A 26,403-nucleotide genomic window follows, 5' to 3' on the forward strand; every position below is an offset into this window, starting at 1 on the left:
AGCTCCTCACTACAGCAGCCGTAATGCTCTGACAATCCATCAAGCAGTGCGGCTTACCAAAGTTGTACTAAAACATTTTTAACAGATTTCTGCAGCCAAAATCGGTTCGAGGTCAGTAAGCACAACCAGAATTCATACATAAGGCACACTCTCGATTCTTGAGAAAATGAACCCTAGAACACTATCGCTGGGTGATTTACACCCGAGCAAATACATTTACATGATTTCTCTCTCCTGCAGCTGTTTGCGTGTCGAGGAGCCTGTGCCTTCACCAGGGAAGTCTCAAATGTCCCAGGAATGGGTGGACCAAAGACCATCTTTCCAGAGTCATTATTTTGTTTTAGGTTTGTTTTTTTTTTCATTTTGTTAGACATGGCACAGTTGAAAGTAAAAGAAGACCACTCTAATTTGTCATGTGTTGTCATATTTTGATATATTTGATTACTTTTTATTGGCTATATTATATCGGGTAAAAATCACCCGGCATTAGTGATTGTGTTACTATTTATAGTGATAGTGTTCTAGGGTTAAAGGATTTTAAGTGTGCCTTATACTGTGGAAAATACGTTATACAGAAGAAAACAATATATCGCGATATGAATTTTAGGCCATATCGCCCAGCCCTACTCTAAACTGTAAATACAGTTTTAAAATACCCTGTTTTTCTGTCACAAACTATACTTTAATAATGTGTAGTGGTGTAATCTTTACATATCTGATCAGGTTGTCAACATAGAGCATGTTTGCAAAACTCCTCCGATGTTTTCCCAGATGTTGCTAGCTCCGATAACAGTCAGCTGACAGTGTACTGAGCTCACAGCTCCGATGTTCGAACTGTTTTTTACGTTAACCGGTTAGAATTGTGTGTTCCACATGTGGCATCCGCAGATTCTCATTTTCACGTGACGGTTGTCTCTTTCTGCCTGGTCTTGTGTCTCTGTGCTTCTGTAACTTAAATAACGAGCCGACATTTTGCTCACGATACCAGCGATCAGCTTGACAGACCCTCAGTTTATCTGCATACATCCTCCTCACCTGTCAGCTGTTTAACACCTGCTGCTAATTCAGGAAAGACGCCCACGTTACCTGGTGATAGCCACAGTTTAACGTGGGCAGCTGCAGCTTGATATAACGTAATTTCGGCACAATATTCTGCACAAGATAAGTAAATGTAGTTTGTTTCCTGAGCACAGAGCTGCTGGAGCTTGTGTTTCATTCAGAGTGACTGACCTGTGTTAAAGATGACAAACGAGATTTAAAAGGAGGTGATGGACACTGAGAAAACTAGAGTACTCGAACCACGGACCAACTTTATCAGCGGCTGATATCCGATCACTGGCACACAGCTTTAAAACCTCCGCTGAGTTTTAGCTCTCAGTGATTAAACACAGGACATAATTCACTCAGGTTTTGTCTGTTGGGTCATGTTTACTTTGCTGTTTTATTTACAATTGAGCAAATCGGTTTGGCTGAGGTTAAAGTTAAGTTTCATAACTGCATAGTTTTAGTAAAGTTTAATGTCTCACTTGAGCATGTTAGGCTTAACCATTCGTTTTCTTTGTTATCTGGTGTTCATTTGTGTTAAACTTTGTTAAGCATTAATTTTGAATTAAAACTAACATTTAACATTTTTTTATACAAGGAGGAAAGAGGGGGGGGGGGTGGCGGGGGGGTGGGAGCATTTCCACTGGGAGTACCCACTGAACAACGGCCACCAGGCAAAAGCAATGGTTATGACTCGATCAGTGTGAACCCCACCCCCTGACTTGGCCACCTGATGGGTGAGGCTGACAGATAAAATAAATTCTTGAAGACAGCCGCAGGGCCAGGACTGCCATAATGAATTAATTAAATACACCATTAAATAATTAATTAAATGTGTCAATAATTAATTAATTACATAAATATTTACGACACATGTAATTAATTATTGCCACATTTAATTCATTAATGACACATTTAATTAAATATTGCCACATTTAATTAATTAATGACACATTTAATTAATTATTGACACATTTAAATAATTATTTAATGGTGTATTTAATTAATTCATTTTGGCACAGTTGACTCCTTCAGGTCTCACCATGAAATAATTGTATCTGTCAACCATCAGTGCCTCTTTGTCTTGAAGACATTGTAGCAGAACCACCTGTCTACTGACATACTGGCAAACTTCTACTGGTGTGCGATAGAGAGCATCCTGACCAACTGTGTCACAGTCTGGTATCGGAACTGCTCTGTTGCTGACCGCAAGGCACTGCAGCCGCCAACAATGCCCAAACTATCACAGGGACACCACTTCCTGTTATTGAGGATGTCCACAAGAAGAGAGGTATACACGAGCATTTTTTGATCCAACATGGCGGCGCGTGCACACGCAGCGGCTTCTCTCTCTCCCGAACAAACTACTTTTTCGTGTTTTTCGTCCTGTAAGTTGCAGTGTTTTTGTAAGTCTTTGTCGCGTCTATCTGTGTGCAAGCGAGGATATGCCCGAACACTTCTTCTCGACATCGGCAGAAACAAACTTTTTAAGTTAAACTCTGTGGACACCGAGAAGCTGAAAGATCTGGGTCTGCTCCGAAGGCCTACTCAATCACCGACCCCCACTCCCGCACTTCGCCCACAATGGATGCGCCTCAAGCGGTGTGAGAGGAAGCAGAAGAGGGGTAAGCGCGGTGGCATCCGAGCTAGGCTAGCGGCTAGCCCACACAAACCCGCCATCCCCTCTATCGTTCTGGCCAACGTACGCTCGCTAGAAAATAAACTGGACGACATCCGACTGCTACGTTCATCTCAAAGGAATGTAAAGGACTGCTGTGCTTTTGTGTTCACGGAAACATGGCTCAGCGACAGTGTCCCGGACCGCGCCATTCAGCTCGACCAGCTAACATGCTACCGTGCTGACAGAGTCATCGTCGCGGGAGGTAAGACCCGCGGGGGAGGACTTTGTGTTTACATCAATGATGCCTGGTGCCGCGATGCTGTTGCGGTCTGCAAACACTGCTCACCAGTGCTGGAGTTAATGGTTATTAAGTGCCGGCCATTCTATCTACCGAGGGAATATACAGCCATACTCCTGTGCGCTGTGTACATCCCTCCCTCCTCCAATGTCAACAACAGGAGTGAGGCACTGAATGAACTGTACCAGCACATCAGTGAGCAGCAGACAGCCCATCCTGATGCTTTTCTCATCCTGGCTGGGGATTTCAATCATGCAGACTTAAAGTGCGTGTTTCCAAAAATACAACAACACATAGACTTTCCAACAAGGGGAAATAACACACTGGACTTTGTTTACACCACCCAGAGAGGAGCTTACAAAGCTTTTCCCCTCCCCCACCTCGGCGCCTCAGACCATATCACTGTCATGCTAATGCCTGCTTACAGACCGCTCGTTAAAGTGACCAAACCGGTTCGTAAGCGGATACAAGTGTGGCCAGAGGGGTCTTCAGAGGCTCTACAGGACTGCTTTAATACTACAGACTGGAACATGTTTAAGCAGGCTGCCACCTACAACAACACCACTGACCTCCAGGAGTACGCAGAGACTGTTACTGCCTACATCAACAAGTGTATTGAGGATGTAACAGTCACGAAAACCATAACTGTCCGGGCCAATCAAAAACCATGGATGACAGGAGAGGTCTACAGGCTGCTGAAAGCTCGGAATGTTGCCTTCAGAGTTGGAGACGAGGCAAGCCTGAGCCACTTTCTTTGCTCGCTTTGAAGTCCAAAACAGCACCACTGCACAGAAGACCCCACCCCCTCCTGGTGACCAGGTGATGACTCTGTCACCGGACAGCGTGAGGAGATCCCTCAGCAGGATCAATGCACGTAAAGCTCCGGGTCCTGACAACATTCCTGGTCGTGTACTGAGAGACTGTGCAGTGGAACTCACTGATGTCTTCACAGACATCTTCAACATATCACTCATCCAGGCTGTCGTCCCCACATGTTTTAAAGCCACCACAATCATTCCGGTTCCAAAAAAGTCATCTCCCTCCTGCTTTAATGACTACCGTCCTGTTGCACTTACTCCCATCCTGATGAAGTGCTTCGAACGACTAGTCATGCAACACATCAAGACTGTCCTGCCCCCCTCCCTGGATCCCTTCCAGTTTGCCTATCGGCCCAACCGCTCAACCGATGATGCCATCTCCACTGCACTCCACTCGGCACTCACACACCTGGACAAAAATGACTCATATGTTCGAATGCTGTTCATAGATTTCAGTTCAGCATTCAACACCATAATCCCCCAACAGCTCATTCAAAAACTGGTCCAGCTGGGGCTCAACACCTCACTGTGCAACTGGCTGTTGGATTTCCTCACCGGAAGACCTCAAGCAGTACGGGTTGGCAGTAATACATCCAGCACCATCATTTTAAACACGGGGGCCCCGCAGGGATGTGTGCTGAGCCCCCTCCTCTTCACTCTGCTGACCCATGACTGCACTCCATCATACAGCTCCAACCTCTTCATCAAGTTTGCGGACGACACAACGGTGGTGGGTCTCATTAGCAACAGGGATGAGACCGACTACAGAAGTGAGGTGAGACGCCTGGCCACGTGGTGTGCTGACAACAATCTCTCTCTGAACGTGGAGAAGACGAAGGAGATTGTTGTGGACTTCAGGAGAATGCACACCCAACATGCTCCTCTGACCATTGACGGAGCGTCTGTGGAGAGAGTGAGCAGCACCAAGTTCTTGGGTGTGCACATCACAGAGGATCTCTCCTGGACGTACAACACCACAGCACTGGCCAAGAAATCACAGCAGCGTCTCTTCTTTCTCCGCAAACTAAGAAGAGCAGGAGCACCAGCCCCCATCATGTACACTTTCTACAGAGGCACCATCGAGAGCATCCTGTCGAGCTGCATCACTGTGTGGTTTGGAGCCTGCAATGCGTCCTGTCATAGAACCCTCCAACGCATAGTGAGAGCTGCAGAGAGGATCATTGGTGTCTCTCTCCCCTCCCTCCAGGACATTTACAGCACCCGTCTCACTAAAAAAGCCCTTTGCATAGCGGCTGATCCCACACACCCAATGCAAAGCTTCTTCAAGCTGCTGCCGTCGGGGAGGAGACTGCGGAGTCTCCAGGCCAGGACCAGCAGGCTGAAGGACAGCTTCATCCATCAGGCTGTCAGGAAGCTTAACTCCCTCCCGATTCTGCCCCCTCTCTCCTCCACGGTCTCACTGAACTCTGTCACACACACACAAACACGCACACTCTCTGACTCACTCACTGGCCTGCACCAGTTACCAGTCACTTTGTGGAGCATTGGACTGCCATTACCTCATAAGACTTTGTTGTTACACTTTCTCTTACCGTACACTACTAAATCTCCATTTGCACTATTTGCCTATTTGCACTACTCTGCCTGGTTTACACTCAATGTCACTTACCCATTATATTGTATATTATACAGCTTTCTTGTTATATGTAAAATTGTATTTATTTAAATTTTTACTTTTTAATTATTTTACTTGCATTTTTTAATCACTTTTATATTTAAATATATTTAAATGTTCATTTGCTATTTATCTAGGGATTGAAGAGTAACGCAATTTCTATTCTCCGTATGTCCTGTACATGTGGCAGAATCGACAAATAAAGTTGACTTTGACTTTTGACTTTGACTTTGCATCATTCTCAGGGACTCCTCTCATCCTGACAATAAACTTTTCCAGCTCCTCCCCTCCAGAAGACGCTACAGGACCCTGCAGATTAAAACCAGCTGGTTTAGGAACAGCTTATTACCCACAGCTGTCACCCCACTGAACTCAATCTCCCGCTGAACCTTTCCATCCATACCCCCCTATCCCTCCCAGTGACCATGATCATGACTGTCATTCATTCTCAACATTCACCATATGCTCACAGTGGTTACTGTTATAGTTTAGGACACTGGCATAGTCTCTGTTATGGTGCGTACACTCATAGGACTCTGTAGATCTGTTTAACTCACACCGGTACATTGGTCTATATGTAGCACATCTATTTAAAAAATCTGTATAATTGTTCATGGTGCATCTGTATATCTGCCCATCTGTACAGTAATATAGAACATCTATATGCTATACAGATCATCTGTACATTTGTGTTATTGCACTTACTACTCTTGCACTTCTGATTAGATGCAAACTGTATTTCATGACCCTGCATTTATACATGTGTAATGGCAATAAAGTTGAATCCTATCCTATATTGTAACAGTTACTGATTTTCAGCAGATTAGACCTCCCATCTCCACCCACTGGTGAAAAAGAGTTACAACTTCATTCAGAGGAAATAGCTGTGAATGTTTCACCTGGTATTATGAGAGAAACAATGATCGGACTGCCTGTAGATGAATGCTGGTGTGTTTGAGGTGACTCAGGGGTAAAAAGTAAAAACTCAGAAAATATTTAATTGTCACATTTCTACTTTATTCCTTACTTCTTGCCAAGTCTTTATATCAGCAAAATGTGTTAAAATATAGTGTGTACAAAAATATTTTTTACAGAAACAGACACCTGGTAGAGGGAAACTCAAGGTGGCCAGCTTTGGCTTTTATGGGGTACTGTGTTGACACCATGCATTGTTTGTATGATGTTTATCATAGACTGGTTCAGTTTATTCATGTTAAATCACATGTTGTACTAATAGGTGGAATTTGGCTGATTCAGCCTTTTACTGCAGCTCAGCAGAAACTCCTGTGCTATATAAAGAATTGGGATTACTCATTTGATCCTTAAAACAAAAAGAAAAACTGAATAACATCTAGTCCTGCCTTTGTGATGACTTGATTTTTGTTTCCTTACAGCTCACTGGTTTGACTTGCTGCTCTTAATGATGCTCAGTTTCTCCTCAGTGCTCTGACTCTCTCTGTTTGCTTGTTGGATGTTGGTCCTCCTGGACGCCTTTCTCACCTGGGCCCGAAAAGTCTTACAGAGGAAAAAGTAAACCAGAGGGTCCAGACAGATGTTGAAAACTGACACCATGGTGGCTGCCTCCTTCAGGTAGAACAACACTGGATCCACAGAGCAGGTGTTCAAAAGGAAAGTGTCGGGAAGTCGAGCCAGGTGATAGGGCACAAAACAAACACAGAAGATGCTGACCAGCACCAACATGTTCCTGCGAGACTTCACCAGCTTCTCAGAGCCAGAGGAGGCCAGCTGCCTCTGCTGTGCCTGCAACACCCTGCGAGAGGTGCTGTAGTAGAAGAAGACCAGGGATATGGACACCAACAGGAAGATGATAGCAGAGAAGGTGTGCATGATTTTAAACATCAGACTAATTGATGCACTAAAGAGGAGCTCACAGTGGTTGGGGATAGAGGTCAGAGGTTTCTGGGTGATTAAAAACATGATGCCGTAAGTAGCTGATGGAGCCAGGAGACAAATCCAGGTGACCATGGAGACAATGTTGGCAGTTCGTACTGACTGCAGGACATGAGTTCCTGAAGGTCGGACGATCTTCAGATACCTGAATAGAGAAGACAAAGCATCCAACTTCAACTAATCAGTCACAGTGGAGCCAAATCTGTCATTTTAGGTCAAATTACCATAACTTTCAACCATCGACACGATTGAAAAAATTCCAACTGTTCCTGACAGTATCAACTCTGTGCTTTTCCGGTGATATTAGGATCATTAAAGTAATCTTGGCAAATAACACAGACAAAAAAAAAAAAAACAACAAACAGTAAAAAACCAAAAAACCAACGGTATTTAAAAAAATATTCCAAATGCCTGAATAAATGCTTCTTTTCTGTTGAACTCCATCACACTCACTGTCTATTTTCTCAGCCAACCTTCATCCTCACAGGGGTGCTGCAACAGAGTGCCTGAGATTACCATACTGAAACTAATACCACTGAGTTGCTGCTTTCAGGAACTGTTAGTTATTAGAAGTGTGACAGGAAGTTACTCATGAGTGAAGCAGGACATGGTTGTTCCTTCCAATCTAAAGCCGTCCACTGTATTAAATCCCTTTGAGTGGCAATATGAGTAAGTTTCTTACCTGTGTTCAATTATCAGACAGGGTATATGATATTATTAAAGTGATTTGAAAAGTATGATGTGTTTTATATGTCAATAGAAAGAATTCAAATCTAAGCTTGAGTTTATGTGACATTTCTGTATTTTGTGTCATTTGAGTTTCACACTTTTTTGCATTAAATCCTGTCCAAATACAACATGTGTCTGTTCCTTGGAGGAAGTGATGCAAGAGAGAGTTTAACGGGCAGTGAATCTCAATACAGGACACAGGGTCACATTGGGTGCAACAGTGCATACACATTGATAATTTAGTCAGGGACACAGCGTTTGTGGTCATTAACACTTTTTGTAATCATTAGCAGTAAAGGCTCCTCACCTGTTGGCAGCTACATAACACATGAATAAGATGCTGGCGTACATGTTGAGGAAGAGGGCAGAAGCTCCAAAGCTGCAGTAGAGCTGCCAAACGATGACTGATGTGCTACCATAGTGGCTGATGCGCAGTGGCAGAGAGAGGCAGAGCAGGAAGTCAGCAGCTGTCAGGTTCTTCATGTAGACCATCAAGCTGCTTGATGCCTGCTGCTGAGCTCCACAAAAGTAAAACTTCAGGATCAAGCCATTGAGGAGTAAACCTACCTGAACAGACACGGAGCATGGAGAACAGGAATTTAGCACATGCACAAAGATCTTTTGTCAAATTAATAACAGTCCACAGTCTGAAGATTTGAAACTTACCAGAAACAACAGGCTGTAGACCAGCATAAAGAAAGGGTTGACCGATGTGCCGACAGGATCACAGGTCTCGTTCAAAGGCGAAGTCATGTTTTTTGGGTCAACCATGTTCCTGAAGCTGAAAAATTAATCCTTTTCATTGAGATCCGTCTTTCAAAGTATCTGGCTCGATAGAGTCTACTGTTAGTCAAAGACCAAGGATTCACTTCCTCATGTTGTTTTACAAAGAGATTGTAACATGGAAGTGTGCCAAATGTGATGATATCTGAATGTGAGCAAGGTGTTAAGCTGTCACATATAATGCACCAAGTTTCACACTGGTTCAGATCTTCATGCCTCACACTGAAAATCAAGCAAACATTTGTATTTTACATTAAGTCATATCCAAGTATTTTGATGGGGAAGAAATAAAGAAAACAGTGAATGTTGAATATTTATGTGTTACCACAGATAATGAAAATGAGGAACATTTTTTATTTTTGATTATTATCGTGTGAAGTATCAAATGTTCAGTTTCAGATTTTATGTCTGTAGCACTCATGTTTTTATAATACTGCAGTTCAGCTGTTAAAAAGTTTTGTACATCTTTCCTCAGAACATATGAGCAGAGCTTTTAGTTCAGCTGTTCAGATAACTGTACGTGAAGTTTTTGGAAGAAACACCTGTGTGAACAGAGCAACTAGCAAGACTCACCTGTATTTCTGCAGTTTTCAGTGAGCAGGAAAAGCTGCTTGTATGTCCTCTCAGTCTAACGATATTCTTGCAGATCATGAAACACACAGTGATCACACTTCTAACTTGCAACTTGCACACTTCTAACATGCAACCATTTCCTCTCTGTGTTTACAGCTTTGTATCGACAGGAAACAAACACGTCTTTTTCTGATCAGTCACGTGTCTGCACTTTTACTTATAACTTATAGCAATAACTCTTCAACAAGATGTAAAGTTAAACACATGCAATCTGGAAGCAAAGCAGCAGCACAGAGTATTTCCACCTCCATGAAAATTTGTATTTGATCTGAACTTTTGGGGGGTGTGGATCTTTGATTTATCTGTACTGCATATTCTTTCTAAAGGCTTGGGGATTAGTACTAAATTTCTTCTTTGCTGCTCTTTGATGTTATATTGAACTGTTTTAGTCATCCTGCTCATCAAAACCAGCTGCACCAGCTGATGGAAACTGATGGAAGAGCAGCATGCGAGGTGCTCTGCTGCCTCAGCTTTCACCACTGTGCTATGAGTTACTAACTTACTATGAAAGCACAGTCAGGGGACAGCAGCTCTCACCATCTCTGATTATAAAACAGGCATGTTCATCAGGTGCAGGCTCAGCAGCTGGTTGTGTATGTATGATTTTAACACTAAATGTTTTGAACAGCAGTTTACATTTTGCCACATGAGAGCTTTCTTTGAGTTGTTTAGTTACATTCTGAGGATTTAAGATCCTATCTACTGGCTTGCATACCTTTTCTTATTTTTTCTGACCACTTACCCAACTAGGTTTGCAGTTTGGCTTTTGTTTTGCAATAGGAGAGAGGCAGGGATCACTTTGGGCATGCTGTCAGTCTGGTAATAAAGTATGATGTCGGTGGAGGAAGGAGTTGCTGTGGTTTTACATACACAACATGCAAAAATACAAAAACAGACAAAACATGCAGTCCTGACATACAGTCACCTCAAGCTGCATTATATATATTACATATATATTATATATATTATATATATTTATAATCTCCTGTTGGAGAGCCTTGAGCTTCTCCATGATGTTATCAAACTTACGCTCCGTGATGTTGTCATTCTTGTGCTCAAAGAGCAGATTCTGAGAACTTACCAAGATTACGTGAAGTACCCTCAGAAGGTCTGCTAGATGATGTTAATGCAGCACTACGGACAATACCTACAACCACGATTACCGACACTAACAAGCTGATCTACGATACGGCAGCAGTGATCAGTGAGATGCTTGGCTACAAGTTGAACAAGTACCCTCCATGGAGAAGGAGGCTAGAGGGCAAGATCAAAGTGGCACAGAGGGAGGTTAGCCAACTAACGGAGTTGCAGAAAGGTGCGACAAAGAAGGTGCATAAGAAATACAGCAAGCTGTCCATACCTGAGGCCTTGGAAACTGCCAAGCAAAGACTCACAGCTTTGGCCAGCCGCTTGAGGAGGTACACCAGAGAGATAGAAGGCAGGAGAATAAACCAGCTGTTCTCCACAGAACCAGCAAAGGTGTACTCTCAGTGGCAAGGGAACAATAATAATAAGAGAACAGCACCACCAAGGCCGGAGACGGAGCAATACTGGAAGAGCATATGGGAGAAGGATGCAACCCATAACGGCAATGCTCAGTGGCTAGTGGATCTGAGGGCAGACCACAGCGACCTCCCTGAACAGGGTCCAGTAACCATCACAGTGGCAGATATCGAAGAAAGGGTCTCCAGTATGGACAGCACCAGGGCCAGCACCAAGAAGGGACCGGTCCCCTCCAACTACCGACCAATAACCTGCCTCAGTACCACATGGAAGCTCCTGTCAGGCATCATATCGGCTAAGATGAACAGGCACATGGGTCAATACATGAGCGGGACACAGAAAGGAATTGGAAAAAATACCAGAGGCGCAAAACACCAGCTACTGGTAGACAGAACAGTCAGCCGAGACTGCAAGACCAGACTGACCAACCTGTGCACGGCCTGGATTGATTACAAGAAGGTCTATGACTCAATGCCCCACAGCTGGATACTGGAATGCCTAGAATTGTACAAGATCAATGGGACCCTAAGAGGCTTCATCAGGAACTCAATGGGGATGTGGCGTACAACACTAGAGGCCAACTCCAAGCCCATAACACAAGTCACCATCAAGTGCGGGATCTACCAAGGAGATGCTCTGTCCCCACTGCTGTTCTGCATAGGCCTGAACCCCCTCAGTGAGATCATTAACAAGACTGGCTACGGATACCGACTACGGAACGGAGCAGTTGCCAGCCACCTCCTGTACATGGATGACATCAAGCTGTATGCCAAGAGTGAACGAGACATCGATTCACTGATCCACACTACCAGGCTATACAGCAATGACATTGGAATGCTGTTCGGACTGGAGAAGTGTAGTCAAATGGTAACAAAGAGAGGGAAGGTAGTCAGAACTGAGGGGATTGAACTACCAGAAGGCAAAATTGCAGACATAGGGGACAGTTACAAGTACCTGGGGATCCAGCAGGCAAATGGGAACCATGAAGAGGCTGCTAGAAAGGCTGCAACCACCAAGTACCTGCAGAGGGTCAGGCAAGTCCTGAGGAGTCAGCTGAATGGTAAGAACAAGATCCGGGCCATCAACACCTACGCCCTGCCCGTGATCAGGTACCCTGCTGGGGTAATAGGCTGGCCAAAGGAGGAGATAGAAGCCACTGACATAAAGACAAGAAAGCTCCTTACCATGCATGGAGGGTTTCACCCTAAGTCCAGCACCCTGAGGCTGTACGCTAAGCGGAAGGAAGGGGGCCGGGGACTGGTGAGTGTCAGCACCACAGTCCAGGATGAGACAACAAACATCCAAGAATACATTGGGAAGATGGCCCCAACTGACCGAGTGCTCAGTGAATACCTCAGGCAGCAGAAACCCAAGAAAGAGGAGGGAGACGAGGAACCATCATGGAAGGACAGGCCCCTGCACGGTATGTACCACCGGGAGGTGGCTGATATCCAGAAATCCTACCAGTGGCTGGACAAAGCTGGACTGAAAAACAGCACAGAGGCACTAATCATGGCAGCACAAGAACAAGCTCTGAGTACAAGATCCATAGAGGCTGGGGTCTATCACACCAGGCAAGACCCCAGGTGCAGGCTGTGTAAAGATGCCCCAGAGACAATCCAGCACATAACAGCAGGGTGCAAGATGCTAGCAGGCAAGGCATACATGGAACGCCATAACCAGGTGGCTGGCATAGTGTACAGGAACATCTGTGCCGAGTATAACCTGGAAGTCCCGAGGTCAAAATGGGAGATGCCCCCAAGGGTGGTGGAGAATGACCGAGCTAAGATCCTGTGGGACTTCCAGATACAGACGGACAAAATGGTGGTGGCTAACCAACCGGACATAGTGGTGATAGACAAACAGAAGAAGACGGCCGTAGTGATCGATGTAGCGGTTCCCAATGACAGCAACATCAGGAAGAAGAAACACGAGAAGCTGGAGAAATACCAAGGGCTCAGAGAAGAGCTCGAGAGGATGTGGAGGGTGAAGGTAACGGTGGTCCCCGTGGTAATCGGAGCACTAGGTGCGGTGACTCCCAAGCTAGGCGAGTGGCTCCAGCAGATCCCGGGAACAACATCGGAGATCTCTGTCCAGAAGAGTACAGTCCTGGGAACAGCTAAGATACTGCGCAGGACCCTCAAGCTCCCAGGCCTCTGGTAGAGGACCCGAGCTTGAAGGATAAACCGCCCGCAGGGGCGTGCTGGGTGTTTATATATAGATGTAACAGAGTTAGAAAATAGCTTAATGAATTTCCTCAAAATTGATGTGCTTTGTGAATAGTTGGAGCCACCTGGTGGACAAACACAACAACTGCAACTGTTAAGGTTCCAAATTGCTGCACAGCGCATGCCTCAGCAAAGGAAAAAAACTCACAAGCTGGTGGTAGGTGCTAGTGAGCGATACTGTTGTCAATTTTGTATGTGTATTAATGAAAACATTCTTATAGTGGTAATTGTCAACATGCATTTTGATTGTAAGCAGTACTAGCATGTATCCTGAAAGTTACAGGCATTTTGATGCATGGGTAGTAACTTTATTCACGAGTAGCATTTTTAGTTAGCATGCTAAGCTAATACTCGTTAGCTAGTCGGGTGCTTTTTGACTTGCACTCAGCTCTAATGCTTCTCTATGAGATTGTAATTGTTCTAATTCTTTTTAACAGAACTGAATGTTGCAGTTGCTTTGCACATTGTTAATGAAGACTGTGTGCTGTTTTCTTTGTACCAGGTAGGCGCTGTTAAGTATAAGTTTTAATTGATGCTGTTGTATAGGAAAAAAAACATGATGAACAATGATGATTGTTTTATAATAGAAAAGCTGTTTTTATATGTTATTGTTGTTGTTGGTTAGGAAAAAGGAGAAAAATAAATAAATAATATTGCTACTATACGATCACAAGTTTGGTTTCAGCTAGAACTTTTAAAAGAAAGACTTTGTTGATGTTGTGTTGTATAAATATATCTTAGTCATTTGTTAAATGTTATGTTTGGAAAGAAAAAGGAAAAAAACTCCCAAGCTGGTGAACTGAATGTTGCAGTTGCTTTGCACATTGTTAATGAAGACTGTGTGCTGTTTTCTTTGTACCAGTGGCCAGAATAAAGAGGGAGCCCAGAGTAAGAGCAAGTCCAGCGTTGCAGTGCCGTCCTTTCTACATGGACATATCACACCACTTGCACAATAGACTCACAGAACAGCAACAGTTACATTGGTGCCGCGACTCTGTGATTTGAGATCAACTTGATGCAGATCTCCAACCCAGGTTGCAGTGTATTGTGCTTAAAGATTCAACCTTTGCCCATCTTGGACTGTGAATTACGTTGAGGTACTGGACTGTTTGTTCTTTGATTTGATGGGACTCTCTCCGGACTGCTTGTGCTGACACCTGCAACTCTGAATATTTGTTATTGTCTACGTTTTGTTTTGTTTTTTCTTGCTTTTCCTTTTTTTTCTGTTTATATGCTAATATGGCAAGCAAATTCCAGCTGAGTGATATATGTGAAAATGTTTGCTCCTCTGTTGGGCGGGGTAGAGGTGCAGCACGTGCTCATTTACTGTCACATGGGTCAGTTGGGAGGGATGAGGGAGCTTCACCTGTGTTGCCTGGGAGGGTTGGAGCCTTTGGGTCGGATTTAGATCCAGATGAGTCTCCCGTGGGGCAATTTTTGCGGGGCGAAGCACGTCACTCCACTCCCAGTGATGGGAATGACACATTAAACCAGTTTAGTGACATGATCTTTCAACTTGGTTCACAGATAGGTGAATCTATTGCGGCCAGACTTATGTCTAGTGGAGCTGTTGGTGATGTCGACCGAAATAATGCTCACTCACATAACCAGACTTCCCATTCGGGTGGCGATACGAATACACCTAGTGAAAACACTCAATTTAGTGTTATTGTAAAATCCGACAGGGAGCCTGTCATTTTCAGGGGTGATGGTACAGACAAGTACACAGTGACTGAATGGGTTGAGTTGATGTAATCATACATCAGGAAGCAGAGTCTTGATGTGTCGTTGCAGACAGAGGAGGTGATGGGGAGGCTAATGGGGAAGGCCAGGGATGTAGTTAAGATAGGCTTGAGAAGTGATCCTGCGCTTATTACTTCCTGTGCCCCTGATGTCATATTCAACATGCTGATAAGGTACTTCAGCAGCACTTCCTCTTGCCTACCCCTGCAGGACTTCTACTCAACTCTGCCTTCTCACAGGGAGAATCCTGTTGATTACTGGATACGCCTCAACAAGGCTGCTGATATGGCTGAGGAAGGGTTGAAGCGTCAAGGCAGGCGAATGGAGGACATTGGTGGTGAGATCGCTAAAATGTTGGTGAAACACTGCCCAGATCCTGAGCTCGCATCTGTGTTTAAGTACAAGCAGATACATGAGTGGACGTGCAAGGAGATTCAGGAGAGGATAGATGAGTATCGGCGCGAAAGGGTGTCTTCTGTGAGAGTGCGCGTGGTTGAGGCCCATGCAGCAGCGCTAATTCGTGATGACACGCGTGTTGAGCTCTTGAATAATGATGACAGGAAGTCTTCTGGTGTTGACGCGCTTCCTACCTCACCCCCGTCTCCTGGGGTAGGACCCTCTGTCTCACCCTCTCCTCTCTTGTCCCAGACGCAGCAGATGTTTCTTGCTCCAAGCTGTCCCACTGTTCCTCCTCTATTGTCACAGGATGGGGAACGGAATCCGACGACCTCAACTCAGAATAGATGCCAGACTATTCCCCTGCATTACCAGAAGCAGTCTGCCCTCCCTGCTCCTGAGCAGCAGTTCCCCCACAGTCAGCAGCCCAGCAACAATGCTGTGCTTGGTGAGATGATGTCGATGCTCAGGGAGCTGTTGAATAAAGTGAAGGCTGGGGATGGACATTCCCCCTCACGGCAGGGTGGCAGACGAGTACAGAATCGGGCCCCTTTGTTCAATGGCAGGAGCTGTCAGGTCTGTAATAAGGACCACACTACACAGTCCCATTGCCGCTTTGCCCGACTCTGTTTCACATGCTTTCAGCCCGGTCACACACGTCGCTCGTGTGCCAATGGGGCCTCTATGGGTGACAATGCCCAGGGAAACTAGACGACCTATGCTTTGAGGGAGGCTGTACGGGTCATGAAGGACACTCCCACACACATGATGCTGCAGAGCTGTATGACAATGTAAAGGACTTGGACAAGTCTGAGAGAGTTATTTTTCAGGACACACAGAGAATCAGCAGCAGTGACAGCCTGTTCTACACTCCTGTTACAATCGGAGGCAAGTCATCCCTTGGTGTTATGTTGGATAGTGGTTCAATGGCCTGTTCTTTGAGTGAAGTAGCACTGCAGAGGCTTGCTGCTGCTGGTGCTATTGATTTGAGCAATGAGGGGGCACCCACTGTTGTTTTTGTTGGCTGTGGTGGTGTACGAGTGAAGCCTAAATCAGTGGTGGAGCTTGACATGGAAGTGTATGGGTGTCATATCTTGGTTCCAACCTTTGTTGTTGAGAATCAACAAGATGACTTAATAGTTGGCTCGAATGTCATCAGACATTTAATCCGTCAGTTCAAGAAAGATGCAAGCTACTGGGAGGCAGTTACGATGTCGCGTTCAGGGCATCAGGAACTTGAACAGTTCCTCTCTCTGCTTGCTGGCCTGGAACGCTGGTCTGGTACTGAGATACCAGACAAAGTGGGCACAGTCAGGTGCAACAGGGCTATCACCCTGCCAGGTAACAGTGAGTTTCTTGTATGGGGGAAACTTCCTAAAGATGTTAAGATATCTCCCGGCTCTACTGTAGTTACTGAGCCAACCACCTCTCGCTCTGCACCCAGGGGCATCATGGTCGCTAGAGTGGTGACTCCTCTCTGGGGAGACAGGTGGGTCCCACTCAAGCTCCTTAACGTCACAGACAACCCTGTTATTCTGCGGAGGAATGCCAAGCTTGCTGATGTCTACACCTGCCTTGCATTGGAGGATATGGAGGTTCCAGAGCTCAGTCAACAGTCTACTCGTACAGAGCCCACTGGGACATCTGTACCCACAGTGGATGTTGGTACTGTACAGGAGAGGCTGAACCGTGTTGGCCTGGGTGACCTGGACCTGAAATCCTGTGATGTGTCATCGGATTTGCAAGAAAAGTTGGCTGACCTTGTGGTCAATTATCAAGATGTCTTTTCTCGCCATCATCTGGACTGTGGTGAGGCTAAGGGCTTTGTACACAGGATTCGACTGACAGATGACAGGCCATTTCATCTCCCCTATATATATATATATATATATATATATATATATATATATATATATATATATATATAATATTTATTTAGATATTTATTTATATACATCAAGCCATTTCTCTTCTTCTTTTTTCTTTTACTTAGTCGAGTGTTGACTCCAGTCAGACCAGTGTTCCAGTCCAGGTTTTCTCTATGTTTCTATAGGCGGTGCAGACTGTTTTATAAATGAGGGAGGATGAGCGGAGATCTCTCAAGGTTGCAGGAAGTAAACCTCTTTGCCAGTTTAGCTGAGATGGTCTATTTATCTTCAGAACTTATCCTATGACTCCTCAGCTCACATCTGGTTAATGGACGTGTTTAATGTTGGAGGAACAAATCAATGAATTGGTGGGTATGTGAATTTTCATAAGCATCAGTCACACACTCACATACTATTGTTTTCAAAAGATAACAAATGCATATGTCTTGTTTTGTGTTAAAGTGTAAGGCCAAAGATATTACATAGTAAATCTAAAAATAATTTTAATCTGCAGTTCGAAAACGCTCTTCACTTAAACAACAGCCAATCAGAAAAAGCTGCAAACCACAGGAAGGCTGAGAACTCTGGCCTCCTTCATGACGCTCTGAGGTCTTAGATTTTCAAACCACTTCCTGAGCTCACACTAAATGTCGTTACAGCTCGTATGATGATAAAGAGCGTGAGAATTTAGTGGAGTGATACCACAAAGTAGCCTAAATATGATCCACAGAAAAAGTCAGTACATGTCAACACTAAAATACACCAGCTCATGTTATTAGATACATGCAGTGTGATTTCTGGTCATTTCTGTGTTGGGCTGCTTCAGCCACTGTATTTATTTTAGCTGATATTTTTCAGAAGAGGTTTAATTTTGTTTTGCTTTGTTTATTTATGTGAATAAAACCCTGGCTGAGATAAAACAGCACAGATGCCGCATGAATCATCATTTAAAAAAACTAAATGTTTGTAAGTGTCACCAGGTTCCTACAGCTCTGTGATCATCTTTCCTGTTCATAAATAACAACAGATATTAAAACACAAGGTACCAAAGAGACACACACTTTGTAACACTATATACACTTTATTATTAGCTCTGTGATGAGAAATCTTGCTGTAGCAGGAGCAGGAAATAGCTGCTGTGGTTATACGTGCACATCATACAAACATATAAATAGATACTGTAATGTGCTACTGTTGCCCTGTCTATGTAACTAATAAAGTGAAGTTAAAGAGTTTTATACAGATATTAACTGTCCCATGAGGACAAAAAATGGTTTTTGATTTTGTGTTACATCAGCAGGATATGAGAACACCCAAAAGACTGAATAGAAAAAAGCTGACACATGAACACTGATGTTGTTTGTGTGGGAGTGGGTTTGTGCTGAGATCAGCCTTCTATTGATCTCTGAGCTCAGTACAAACTCCTGTGGTTCATGAGGACTTGGGATCCATGACACTGGTTTCACTGAACTAAAATGTCAAACTTTTCCTTAAAGCTCATTGATTTAACTTGTTGCTATAACAATGTCCACTTGCTGTCTTGCTCCTGTTCTTGCTATTCTTGGTTGCTTGTTAGATGTTGGTCCCCACTGATACAATCCTCTGGCTCATCTGATCCCAAAAAGACTTACAGAGGAAAAAGTAAACAATAGGGTCCAGACAGATGTTGAAAACTGACACCATGGTGGCCACCTCCTCCAAGTAGAACAATAGCGGACCCGCAGAGCAACTGGTCCACAGAAAAGTGACAGGAAGACGAACCAGATTATAGGGCACAAAACAAACACAGAAGATGGTGACCAGCACCAACATGTTCCTGCGAGACTTCACCAGCTTCTCAGCATTGGAGGAGGCCAGCTGCCTCTGCTGTGCCTGCAACACCCTGCGGGAGATGCCGTGGTAGAAGAAGACCAGGGATATGAAGACCAAGAGGAAGATGATGGCACAGATGGTATGGAGGATTTTGAAGAATAGGCTGATTGATGCACTGAAAAGGGGCCAACATCGGCTTTTGGTAAAAGTCAGGGGTTTCTGGGTGATGAAAAAGAGGATGCTATAAGTAACTGATGGAGCCAGGAGACAAACCCAAGTGACCATGGAGATGATGTGTGCAGTTTGCACTGACTGCAGGACATGAGTTCCTGAAGGATGGACGATTTTAAGATACCTGAAGAGAGAAGACAAAGGAGACAGTAGATAACTTCACGAAGCAGTCACAGTGGTACCACATTCGCAAAGGTCATTATCAAGTTAAAATGATATGTCTACACTGTTTCCGGGTGTCATGGCGCAGTGAGTGGACGTGTTTGGTGGCTGCTCCTTACAATCAGGAATAGAAAACACTGAAAACTCGTTAACAGACAACTCAACTGAGTAAGGTGAACGTAGTTGGTGAGGAATAAGGCAAAAGGAGGCCAAAATGCCAAGGGGACAGGACAAAGCCGCAAAAACAAATACTAACAATGCAACAGGACAAGCTTGCACGAGCCCCAACAGTATAATTAGCGACTCGGCTGGAGAGCTATTAAAAGCTATCGAGTCATCGAAATCAGAAATGAAACAAGATAACGAAAGGCTGAGAGAAGACAACACGCTACAGCAGGAACTGGGCGGCAAACTCGATAAGATAAAGGAGGACATAAAAACTCTGTCGGAGAGAGTGGGGGAAACTGAGGACAGAGTGGGAAATATAAAATGATATGTCTACACCTTGATCAGCAATGCAGGGGTTTTAGCCATTAACACTGTCATGAACTGTAGTGGGAAATATGTAAAGGTTCCTCACCTGTTGGCAGCGATATAACACATGAATATGATGCTGGCATACATGTTCATGTAGAAGGCAGAAGCCCCAAAGCTGCAGTAGACCTTTTGAATGATGAATGACTTGCTACCATAGTGGGCGATGCGCAGTGGCAGAGAGAGGCAGAGCAGGAAGTCAGCAGCTGTCAGGTTCTTCAGGTAGACCATCAAACTGTTTGACTCCTGCTGCTGAGCTTGACCAATGTAAAACTTTAGGATGAAGCCATTGAGGAGTAAACCTACCTGAAGAGACAGAGAGAGGGTGAGGAGATGAGAACCTTGGTACATACAGTGCTTTGAGAACCTTAAAGCAATTTCTAACACAGCACTGAAGATTGGAAACTTACCAGAAACACCAGACTGTAGACCAGTACAAAGAAAGTGTTGAGTGATGGGACAACTGGATCACAGGTCTGGTTGAAAGATGAAGTCCCATTTGTTGAGTCAGCCATGCTTCTTCAGCTGAAAAACAAATCCACTTTATTCTCTCTTTGAATGGCTTTACCATCATAGTCTAATTTTATTGTTAAACAAAACAAAGTCAAACTATCCATCCATCCAACTTTATCCGCTTTATCCGGCCGGGTCGCGGGGGGAGCACCCTAAGCAGAGAAGCCCAGATCTCCCTCTCCCCAGCCACCTCCTCCAGCTTATCCAGGGGATCACCAAGGCTTTCCCAGGCCAGCCGAGAGATATAATCTCTCCAGCGTGTCCTGGGTCTGCTCCAGGGCCTCCTCCCGGTGGGACATGTCCGGAACACCTCACCCAGGAGGCGCCCAGGAGGCATCCTTGTCAGATGCCCGAACCACCTCAGCTGACTCCTTTCGATGTGGAGGAGCAGCGGCTCTACTCTGAGAACTTCTCACCCTATCTCTAAGGGAGAGGCCGGCCACCCTTCGGAGGAAGCTCATTTCTGCCGCTTGTATCCGCGATCTCGTTCTTTCGGTCACTACCCACAGCTCGTGGCCATAGGTGAGGGTAGGGATGTAGATTGACCGGTAAATTGAGGGCTTCGCTTTTACACTCAGCTCCCTCTTCACCATGACGGATGAGTGCAGCGTTCGCATCACTGCAGCCACAGCACCAACCCATCTGTCGATCTCCGGCTCCCTTCTCCCATCACTCGCGAACAAGACCCCGAGATACTTGAACTCCTCCACTTGGGGCAGGAACTCATCCCCGACCCGGAGTGGGCACTCCACCCTTTTCCGGCTAAGAACCATGGCCTCAGATTTGGAGTTTCTGACCTCATTCCCGCTGCTTCACACTCGGCTGCAAAGCATTCCAGTGCGAGCTGGAGGCCCTCACCCGATGAAGCCAACAGAATCACATCATCTGCAAAAAGCAGAGATGAGATTCTGAGTCCACCTAAGTGAAAGCCCACCGCCACATGGCTGCACCTAGAATCAGAATCAGAATCAGAATACTTTATTGATCCCTGGGGGAAATTATTTAAACAGTCCGTGCGTGTAGGAGATATGCCGCGGTCCCGTTCCTTGATAAAAGTAACAGTTCCACGGCCACCAGAAGAACAAAAACTCTCTCAATCCACATGATTGAGTAAGAGATAGAAAACGGAGGAAAATCCTGACCAAACTGGTTTCATAAAAGGTCGGCACTCCTCAACAAACACTCGTAGATTACTTAATTTAATAGACTACTCATACGATAAAAACATCGAAACCATAATATTATCTCTAGATGCAGAAAAAGCATTTGACAGAGTTAATTGGAAATTTTTATTCGCAACTTTACACAAATTTGGTTTTGGAAACTCTTTCATAAACTGGATAAGAATATTATACAATTCCCCAACGGCTCGTATCAGAACAAATGACCAGACATCCTCCAGCTTCTGTCTCCTGAGGGGCACCAGACAGGGATGCCCACTCTCCCCTTCACTTTTTGCAATTTTTATCGAACCTCTAGCAGCAGCATTTAGACAGGCTACAACAATTAAGGGCATAAAATGTAAGAACATAGAACATAAAATCAGTCTCTATGCGGATGATGTGTTGCTTTTTCTGTAAAACACACAAACCAACCTCTCTGAGGTAATTACTTTAATAAACTGGTTTTCAAGAGTTTCAGATTATTCAATTAATTGGCCAAAATCTACAGTTCTCCCCATTAACTGCTCCTTCCATAATTCTTCCTCTGCCCCACTGCAATCCGGAAATATTAAATATTTAGGTATTAATGTCTCTCCTAAGCTTTCAGACTTAACTAAACTAAACCACATCCCACTTCTAAAGAAAGTAGAAGGCGATCTGACTAGATGGAAATCTTTACCCATATCACTCATGGGAAGGGTCGCCACTATAAAAATGATGATCTTGCCAAAAATAAATTACTTATTTTTGATGATCCCTAACAAACCATCACAAGATTGGTTCAGATCTCTGGATTCATATATTTCCAAATTCCTTTGGAAAGATAAATCCCCGCGTATTAGCTTAAAAATGCTACAAAGAACCAAGGATAGAGGAGGATTAGATCTGCCTAATTTTCACCAATACTTCTTAGCCAACAGGCTTCAGTTCATCTCAGAATGGTTAAAACATACCTTCTTAGTTGAGCCCTGGCTAGATGTTGAACAGGCACTATGCAAGGATCTAGAGATTTCAGACCTACCATTTATTAGCTCAAACATCAAAAGACATGAAGTATCAACATCAGCTTTTCTCTAACAGCATGGTGGGAGTTTCTAAAAATAACGGAATCTTCATTAATCCCATGCAAACGTACACCTATCTGGAATAACCCTGACATATTACAAAACAATAATATGATTAATTTCCCAGAATGGAGTTGTAAAGGAATTAAATACTTAGAACATATATTAGAGGGAACAGAATTTATTCCATTTGACAGACTAGTTGAACAATATGGGATCAACAAGACAAGGTTTTTAGAATATCAACAAATTAAATCCATAGTAAAAAAGAAATTTAACCTCAGTCAAGTTGAATTACAAACACCACTAAGTGCGGCACATTTTCTTACTCTTAAATCCCCCAAATTATTATCTAAAATATACAGAACACTTTCTAAATTAGATGAATCAATATCCCTTCCTACTGCAAAGTGGGAAGCAGATTTATCAGTCAACCTAGACCAAAACTTCTGGTCTCAGATTTGCTTAAAAACTTTTAAATTAATTAAAAATCCCAGTCTGCAATTAATACAATACAAAATACTTCATAGAGTGCACTATACAGGTCATCGGATGTTCAAGATGGGCTTTACATCTTCCAACAACTGCTCACACTGTCAAGGCAATACACCAGACAATTACATCCACGCTCTTTGGTTCTGTCCACCAGTGCAAAAGTTTTGGCGCGAGATATGTGAAGACTTATCAAAGTGTCTGAAATGTAACATTCCAACTTCCCCCTTAGTGTGTCTACTGGGCAGCTTAGATAATGTCACTTCAGAAAAGAATATAGCCCATATGATCTTCACTGCCTTATGCATAGCCAAGAAAACAGTCCTCATGAACTGGAAAAATAAAAATAATCTTAATTCTAACCAATATAGAAATTATCTATTAGATTACATTAGTCTTGACACAGCCTCTGCCACCACATTAGATCAATTGCTCTGGGCCCCTTTTATCAGCTCCATCACCTAGTGGGGGTGGGGGGTCATAGTTTGGTCCCGCCTTCACTGTTGTGATTGGTGAGGGGGTAGGGACAGGCTTAGGGCGTCGGGGGGTTCCCGGGAGGCATCTTCCTTGGGGGGCTCAACCCGGGGTAGCGGTGACGTCCGGTTGGGGGCTCTGTTGGCTCTCAGGTGACTGTTTCCTCGCGGCTGCGTGCAGCGGGGCTAGGGGAGGGTCTGTGCTGACGGACGTGGGTTACTGACCTGGCAACCTGGCTGCCCCTGGGTGGGTCCGGGATGGGCGTGAGGTTCTGGGGGCGCTCCGTCTCTGGGCTGGGGCCCGGGCCGGGCCTCGGGGGCTTGGGTCCTGGTTGGTGTGCTGCCGGGGTTGTGGGCGGGTGGGTGCATGGGGGCCCGGCCCTGGAGCAGGGTGCCGCCGGTGCGTCGAGCCGCCTGGGGGGCTCTTCAACTGGTGGGGGGGATGGTCACATCTTGCAGGAGCTTTCTTCTCTTCAGGAACTCTCTGCAGGAGGGGGAGATACAGGAGAGGTGGAGGAAGATCTCAGCCTGGGCGTTTACCGTCTTATGTAGTCTGGAAGATGTGTGGATGGTGGGGTGGGTGCAGTTTTCTCTGTGGTGGGGTTGGGTGGACTGTCCAGGGCTCTGTGGAGCCGGAGGGCGCTACTGCACTGGGCCCCGGTCTGATGGGCCTGGGCCCCCCTTCCCTGGCGGGTCGCGGAGGGTGGGAGTGCCTACTGGGGTCAGCGTGGGAGCTGGCCCCAGGGAGGGGTTACCTGCCCCTCCCTTCCTTCCCTCCCCATCTCCAGCTGCCTCCCTCTTCCCGCTCCTCCACAACCACCCACACATGCAGGGCCTTGGAGTGGGGGTATGTCACCAGGGTGCAGAGGAGGCTACCCCCCCCCCCCCCTGTCCCCTTCTGGCTACCTCTGCCTCAATTTTATCCCACAACTTAGACATTCACATTATTCACACTCTCATTACACATACATATAGGATCTTGGGGGTGGGCACAATCACGGAGTCCAAATTACCATCAGGGTGTATACCTCACCCCTGACGTCGTTGCCCACCTCTCAATTTTAAATACACTTAGTCATTGAGGGCTAGCAGGAGGGACTATGCGCTTACCTGCTGCTCCTTGGCAGGTAGCTCCATGCCCTCCTGGGTTTTAATTACACCTTAGAACACATATGCATCAACACTACAATGAGCGGGTGGAGGGAGGTTTGGAGTCTTCTCCCACTCCCATTCTCTGCGGCCTGCTGGAGCGGGAGGGCTAGTAGGAGGAGTTGGCCGTCCGACTGCGGTCTGGGGTGTGGGGCCTCCCTGCTGCTGCGGAGTCGGGGTGGTCTGCCTCTCCCCACCGCAGGGAAAAGGGTAACACCACCTGGGTCTGGGTGCAATTCCCCCCTCCAGGGGCAAGGGTACCTAGACCCGGTTTGTAGAGTACGCTTGGGGAGTGTGATTGTGTGTACAGCGTCTCTTTATGTCTGTCTCCACGTTGGTTGAGTGTGGAGTGAGTGCATATGAGAGCATGAGGGTGGGAATGGATGTTTGTGTCTGTGGGTGCCTGTATGTCTGTGTCTATATGTCAGGTTGGGTATCAGACGCCACCTCTCTGGGGACACCTCAGGCCCTCCAAGGTTTGGAGGCCTATCTCCACCCACCACCACTTCCCCTGCCGGTGGCGGACTCCCTCAGGTGTCGGTGTGTTGGTGGTTCTTTGTGTCTGGGGGTGGGCGTCCGGGTACACACCGGCTCACTCCTTGGCGGCCGCTTGTCGGGGCCTGGGGCCTGGGGCTCGCTCGGGCCCCTTTGGAGGTGGGGTGCCCCCGGCCTCTCGGCCTGGGGCTTGGTCACTCAGGCACAGCTGGGGGCCGGCGGAGCTCACGGGCGCGTCACTGCAACTCCCCCTGACTTCTGCTCCGCGGCTGCTGGGCGAGCCCTCATCTGGGACTCTCCTCAGCTCTTACTGGAACAGTGGCGCGGCTGCCCCTCTGTTGGTCTTCCATGGTCTCTTGTGTTCTGGGGGCCTCTGGATGTCTGGAGTTTTGATCTCCTCCATACCCGCTTCACACCCTGGAGGACGGGGCTGTGGCCCCCCCACACTCCCTAGCAGATCATTACATGGAGAAACCTTTGGAATGCAAGCATGCTGATCCACACAGGTATGCACACATGGGTATTCACAGACGCGGACTAAAGCTTTCTTGGCTGCTGCCTCAAAGCACACTGTGCGCTGTCTATCTTGCGTGCTGCACAATATCGTTTATTATTTAGTAAATATTGATATCTATGACTAGCTAGTTTATTGTGATGGTGCTTTGTTTTCTCTATTATTATGTTGCTCTTTGTTGTTTGCTGTCTCCTCTGTTTGTTTTTTTTGTTTGTTTTTTTTTTTTTCCCCATACAGGTGACCCAGGAGTTCTTTTTTTTTTTTTTCTCTCTCTCTTCCCCCCCCCCTCTCACCGTCTCTTCTCCCCTTTGGTTTTCTTTCTTTCTCTCCCCCTCTTTCTCTCATTCATTCCCCCTGTCCTATTTAAAAAAAAAAAAAAAAAAAAAAAAAAAAAAAAATGACAAAGGATGAACTGAAGCTCTGCCATCACGTAATGTCGCATACTGCTGTTTCTGATGTCATTTAAAAAAAAAAAAAAAAAGAAAACGGAGGAAAATACAAGTCAGAAAAAAAAAGAATACGTAAGAAAAAAAAGCTAAACTAAGAGAAAAGCAGGAGCGACTGTAACAGGCTGGTTGGCGCATGCGCAC

The 26,403-nt window shown here is 45.5% G+C and overlaps 3 protein-coding genes across 3 annotated transcripts in view; all 3 read right to left on the minus strand.

Moving 5' to 3' along the window:
- Window positions 1-26,403, minus strand: part of LOC146578426 (T-cell surface protein tactile-like) — a 553,052-nt gene that overhangs the window by 261,826 nt on the left and 264,823 nt on the right. The window lies entirely within an intron of this gene.
- Window positions 6,813-8,828, minus strand: LOC146578449 (P2Y purinoceptor 14-like). The gene is made up of 3 exons (XM_085268743.1): window positions 8,724-8,828; window positions 8,365-8,624; window positions 6,813-7,473 (listed from the first exon to the last, which is right to left on the minus strand). Exons 1-3 carry the CDS (start codon window positions 8,826-8,828, stop codon window positions 6,813-6,815), a joined length of 1,026 nt encoding a protein of 341 aa, XP_085124869.1.
- LOC146578450 (P2Y purinoceptor 14-like) lies at window positions 18,784-20,465 on the minus strand. The gene is made up of 3 exons (XM_085250021.1): window positions 20,361-20,465; window positions 19,997-20,256; window positions 18,784-19,378 (listed from the first exon to the last, which is right to left on the minus strand). Exons 1-3 carry the CDS (start codon window positions 20,463-20,465, stop codon window positions 18,784-18,786), a joined length of 960 nt encoding a protein of 319 aa, XP_085106147.1.

The sequence above is a fragment of the Mchenga conophoros genome, linkage group LG3 (genome assembly GCF_057382185.1).
Source record: "Mchenga conophoros isolate Kocher_MC1m ecotype Shallow Benthic linkage group LG3, M_conophoros_male_GT1.1, whole genome shotgun sequence".
NCBI lineage: Eukaryota > Metazoa > Chordata > Actinopteri > Cichliformes > Cichlidae > Mchenga > Mchenga conophoros.